This window comes from Saccostrea cucullata, unplaced genomic scaffold (genome assembly GCF_032062105.1).
Source record: "Saccostrea cucullata isolate Sc308-1 unplaced genomic scaffold, CSIRO_AGI_Scuc_v1 ctg38, whole genome shotgun sequence".
NCBI classification, from domain to species: Eukaryota; Metazoa; Mollusca; class Bivalvia; order Ostreida; family Ostreidae; genus Saccostrea; species Saccostrea cuccullata.
The window spans coordinates 751,536-757,363 of NW_026937075.1; the positions used below are offsets into that span (position 1 = coordinate 751,536).

Consider the following 5,828-nt stretch of genomic DNA (forward strand, 5'->3'; position numbering starts at 1 on the left):
ATTTAATTTGTAAAAACTAAATACTATAAATTAAAAGGGTATAAATTTCATTTTCAAATAATATTTGATAAATTTCACGCCAGGGGTATCCACTGATTGTCTTTCCATACAATATTTTTTCTGAGGTGATAGTTCGCCGTGGTGGCAAAAAATATACTCGTCCGTAGTTTTTCGGGTGATAAAGCCTTTCCTTTGATGTAATTTTCCAATAACGATCTTTATAACACTCATGGAAATAAAATTATTTTGGACACAATATATCAAAATACGTTTTCTTTCTGCATAATGTACATGTATACACAATTATGCGTACACCATAAACAGAATATATTAAGGTATTTATGAACGGTCGAAATTAACCGGATGGTCGAAATTACACCACCCTACCCTATCACAAAATGTCATTATTGTTTTTTAATACATGTTTACTATTTTATAGATTAGGCCCTAACTCCAACAAAATGGGTAATTCATGAAAAGTATGTGCAACGCTTATATGGTATTGATAATTATGTCAAAATCAAGCACAATTTACAGATACTACAGTAAATCATAGTATTTTATGATCAGGGTACAGTCTATATATCATCGAATTTTATTTTCCTTGAACAATAAACTGAAATGGATAAAAGGGTATGTATACTTGTCTCTATAGACGTTTAAATAGAGAAGGGAAAAAATGAAATATTAAAAACGTTAATATTGAACATAAAGCATTATTTCAACAGTATCAAAGTTATATATATATAAAAAGAAACAAAAATAGTGCCGTATGGCATATTCAGTGTAGAAACGCAATTATTCTTTCATCTTATATCATATGATTTAACGTGCGGTATTGTTTTAAAAATATATTATCTCTCATTAGATTTTACGCCTAGCACCCCACATTTGCAACATTCTTTTTCATTTGAGTCAAATTGAGTGTTATAAATTGATTTTTTCAAAATTAATTAATGCAACAAATCGTATATTAGTTGAAAATCTCTGTCATATATCATATTAAAGTGGATATTGAAATTAACAAACAGATTGAAATTGAAACTAATAATTATATTTGTTCTCATATGATAAAAGGAAAATTATTTTCTTTTAGTATGTAATTGATTTAATGTATTCAAGGGTTAAGAAACGGTGATAAATATTGTGAATTTATCACCAAGAGAAAACATATTTTGAGCAATTTTCGTTTTTTGTCAAATTATCATTAGAAATTAAAAAACAAGTATCTCGAGGACATTTAAATTACCTTTTTTACGTTATACTAGTAGAAAAAATTACTGTTAGAGAAGACAGAAGAATGGAATAGAATTCATCAACACGAAAATGACTAAAAAAAAACCCCAACACTCTGTGCATTTTTGTCATATTTATATTGTTGAAAATGTTACTTCAACTTAAAATGTTTAGCAGATAAGCATGGCTCGTACTACAGAAGGACATGAATTACACACTGCAAAACTGTTTTAAACTCTGTAATTATCATTTCCTGCATGTATTTATCATATTCGTTGAAAATAGGGAAATATTGCGCAAAGAACATCATGACGGAAACATTCCTATGTAACAAGTAAGTCAAATTCTGGTTGATATAACATTTATACTCTGTCACACACATCAAACAAATACTATGATAAAACAGGGTGGACAGTTTACTGGTCTGCGCCTGCAAAACGAGCATCTACCCTCAGATTGTCCTCTATCCTAACTTATTTATCCTTCATATCCTTCTAGGACATATAATCAAACTGACGTTTGTATACACGCGTACAATTTGTCTATTGCATTACTTTATTACTTTAGTTCAGACACAAACTTCAAAGTGGCTTGCTGTTCAAACTATTATTATTCACAAGAAGAAGGAAAATGCGTGCGTAAGTGGATTTCTTATCTTTAGTTCTTAACTGAAATGAACGTATTCAAATATATTTTTAAATGCAGAAATTGTATGTAAGTATTTAGAAAACATTCTCAGTTTTCAATTATCAAAACAATGTTAGTATATGCCTGGGCGTGTAATGCTAGTACTTCATGAATGTGATATGGTTTGATGCTAGCCAATGACCGACCTTTCATTTCTATTATAACTTTTAACCGTTTTCAGCTTGTTCTGATGGTTACTATGGATACAACTGCAACAAGACTTGTCCAGCAGGTTTCTATGGTAGCTCCTGTACCTCACAGTGTACACGTTGTGATGAGGACAAGTGCGACTTCAGATATGGTTGTGAGAGTCAAGGTATTATTTGATATATTTATATATCAAACGTAAGTATTTTGATTGAGCATTTCAATGTATGAAATAAAATTGTATTTAAACAATATATTAATGTAGTCACAACAGAGGCTCTCAAGAAAACTGTAGCAACCACAACCGAAATAAAATTTACAACTAAAGCAGTAGAGACGCCTCCCTCTAGTGCCGTGAAACACTTATCCAGCCAGGTAGCAGCATCTAAAACTCAGAAATCTACCACTGTTACAGACATCCATCTAACTAAGACAACACACATTCCAGTTGCAATCGTCACAGAAAGTCCGCCATTACAAATTACTTTGAATTCTAATACGATTTTAATTGGCATTGGAGGATTAATATCTCTCTTACTGATGGTGATTATCCTTCAGAGATGTTTAAAATCGAAATCAAAGAAGCGCAAAATTTCCCGGAATAGCAAGAGAGCTGAAAGGCAATCAGATACTGAAACGTATTTCAACAAATCAAAGATAAGTAAATTAAGTTCTACACAGAGTGGAAGAGAAAATTACCATGAACTGAGGGGAAGTACTAATGACATTACAAATGAGCAACTAGAATCTCATTATCAGGAACTGGACCAATGCTTAGATGTGATAAGTTTGTCTTCACCAATCATGATTCTCACTGATGAAGCAAGTACCCGAACACCTTATATTGAACCTGTGCAAAACAACACATATATAGCACCTGTGTCTCCTGAGAAAATTGATGATGAACTACAAACTACAGAGTCCTACATTGAACCATCGAGGAAAATATCAACTAATGAACAACCCCATACATATATAGATATTATTGAACCATCTAGAGATGGAGACAAATGTTATCAAAAAGACATCATTGAACTACAATTCTCACCTTCAGAAACTTTAGATTTTGATGACAATCCTGCGCAGGACTTGAACGATACGTACCTTGATCCAGTGAATACTTACAAGACTCACTCTTTGTAAATGAAACTACTATTGTATTTAAGCAAACAATATTTTGCATAATGTTGAGGGGGAAAATGATTCAGAAAATTCTTTTGATATGTACTAAAGTGTCACGTTATCATTGTAACTCGTTGGTAGAATTAATCATTGCTTCTTTTTAAACCATCTAACTTTCGCGTGAGAAGTATTGAATTGTATGCTTATCATAGAAACATATACATGCAGATTAAAACAGTTTCTACAGTTTAAACATACGAGAAAGGTATACCAGAGCAAAAGAAGATTATTCTGAAATAAATGAAATATTCATGAAAATGGATAAAATACTGTAAAAATGAAATAAAATAAAATATCTCTTCAGATGGGTTGAAAGCAAAATTCAGGCCAGGAATAGCATTTCTTAATTTCTCAGAATAAAGCAGTGACTAAAATGATAATTGGGATTGGCCTCAGAATAAATACAAAGACCCTTTTCTTTTCCAGCATTAATTTAAATGCGAATTACCGGTATAATATAAGTTGCTTGTTTAATAATATTATGTTCTCTGGTCCATTTCTTATTTAAGAAGGTCGATGATATAGGAAGATGCATAGGCATTTGTAATAATACGGGTGAAAAGTGAAATTTTGAACTTTCATGGGATGAAATTCTGCCATACAGAAAACCAAAAGGTTACTAAAAGCCATTGAGGAACAATATGAAAACCATATATCCATCGATTTTCTAAAACGCAGAAGCGATGCAAAAACTGGATAGATAACATGATCAGTATGTACTGGTCCAAACTGACAAAGATTATAAATATTTTCTTTGTTTGTAAGGGTCATGTTTGAATTTTAGAGGAACTAGGATAATCAAAACTCCCTTTTTAAGGTGAAAGTCCTTCAAAATAATGTCAGATTTAAACGTTTTAAATATTCCCAACAAGCAAATTGAAATTGAATTACCCTACTTATACTTGACTCCAAAGTGGTGTGAATCAGATGTGAAAACTTAAAAACTCCAAGAAACTTTTACAAACTTTGAAATCACAAAATTTACTATTTACCAAAATTATTAATAACAATAAAATGTACAACTATTCAACACTTAATAGTAAAACTGGTATTTTTTAAAAAAACTATTTTATGAGTTATTTTACTGTAAAGGAATTTCTAGAGTTTTACTTGTTATATTTGTGCAGAATCTAAATTGAGCAGATCTCTCTATTGAGAGTCATTAATTGCTTCAGTGTATAATGTTATTCTTCAAAAGTATGATTTTCAATTGTGAGAATGAACCAAGGAAAGAAAAGTATTTTACAGAAGATTTTTTATTACTGTGAATCCAGTGCTTTCAATTAAGGAGGCAAATTCCCACCTTACAGATTTTTCTATGAATATGAATAAAATTTAAGAATTTATCTTCGAAATATGTTTAGGAGTAATTAAAAATATAAAATTGATAATTCTGTTTAACAGTTTATAACGTTGAAAAATATGTTGTTGAAAATCTTTTCTGTCAAAAACGTTTTCTAGTTGGAAATCTGCGTACAGCTTCGGAGAATTATCGTTCATTTCTTTATTATTTTCTGGTACTTAATTGATAGAGCGTTTGACAGAAAAAAGTGAAAAGAGGAATTGTACAGTTCCGGTATGTGGTATATTTTTATCTTATTCGAAGTGGATACTGTATACAGAGAACTAAATATTATCCAACAGCAAAAAGACAATTGTCAAACTTCCTGGCTTTCGAATTCATATGTATTTCCTGTTCATTTTCTCCAGCGTTTATTGACAAAATGAACTTACATATACTTCTTAATGGCTTTGAAATTGTGACATTATTTTTCGTATTTTCATCAACTTACAAAAATCCCAAGACGTGCATATTAAACAGGTATTTATATTTCTTCATGTAAATACGAACACCATAAAATGATACATGTATGAACTTTCCAGAAATGGACAATGATTAGTACAAATTGAAATAACACGAAAATCGTTGTAAAAAGAACAAGCTTATGATATCAGAGCAGAAGAGCATGCATTGAGTAGGTTACTGGTAATCGTTTTAAAAAAATTAACAATTTTATAATTTTATTCAATCATCTACAACAAAATTAAAAGCTTTAACATGAACAATCAGAGGAGCAGAAGTCAATAATTTTTTCTTTGTGTTTCAGTACCGCAGATGGCTCGATTGTCTGCTGTGCCAACTACAACAAAAACAAAAATGAAGAATGTAGTAGTAAGATGACAATATGATATCTTAATCAAACAGGGTAGAATCATTATAATTCTAGTATGTCAATGTTCATTGTCATTTCCAAAACTGTCTTCAGAATCTCTTTGATTTAAATGTGCGAGGATTTAAATATGTCGTTCCAGTATCTTGCATGGCAAGCCGTTTTGCCGATAAATAGAATTACCTCTTATTTTAAACATTTCTTAAATATAGAGATGTCTCTCAACTTAAAGATATATCTATCTAAGCGAAAGAGAATCTCGTATTGAAAAAAAAGAAAACAATATTTTAGGAATAAATGGTAAATGAACTTGCCTTAATCTTGATTCAATGTCAATAATCAAATATCTTGGTCACTAGAAATTAAGATTTATTTTCATTAGAATAAATAATCCATGTTCTTAGA

The 5,828-nt window shown here is 30.5% G+C and overlaps 1 protein-coding gene across 2 annotated transcripts; it reads left to right on the forward strand.

Annotated features, from left to right (window-relative positions):
• Positions 1-1,430: 1,430 nt before the first annotated feature.
• LOC134247203 (uncharacterized) lies at positions 1,431-3,543 on the forward strand. Of its 2 annotated transcripts, none has more exons than XM_062729544.1 (4): positions 1,431-1,570; positions 1,804-1,874; positions 2,105-2,239; positions 2,345-3,543. In XM_062729544.1, the coding sequence occupies exons 1-4, from the start codon at positions 1,494-1,496 to the stop codon at positions 3,211-3,213; spliced, it is 1,152 nt and encodes a 383-aa protein (XP_062585528.1). In that variant the 5' UTR covers positions 1,431-1,493; the 3' UTR covers positions 3,214-3,543. The 2 variants fall into 2 exon arrangements, with proteins under 2 accessions (XP_062585528.1, XP_062585527.1); XM_062729543.1 differs by having other exon boundaries at positions 1,436-1,570; positions 2,336-3,543.
• The last annotated feature ends 2,285 nt before the right edge of the window (positions 3,544-5,828 follow it).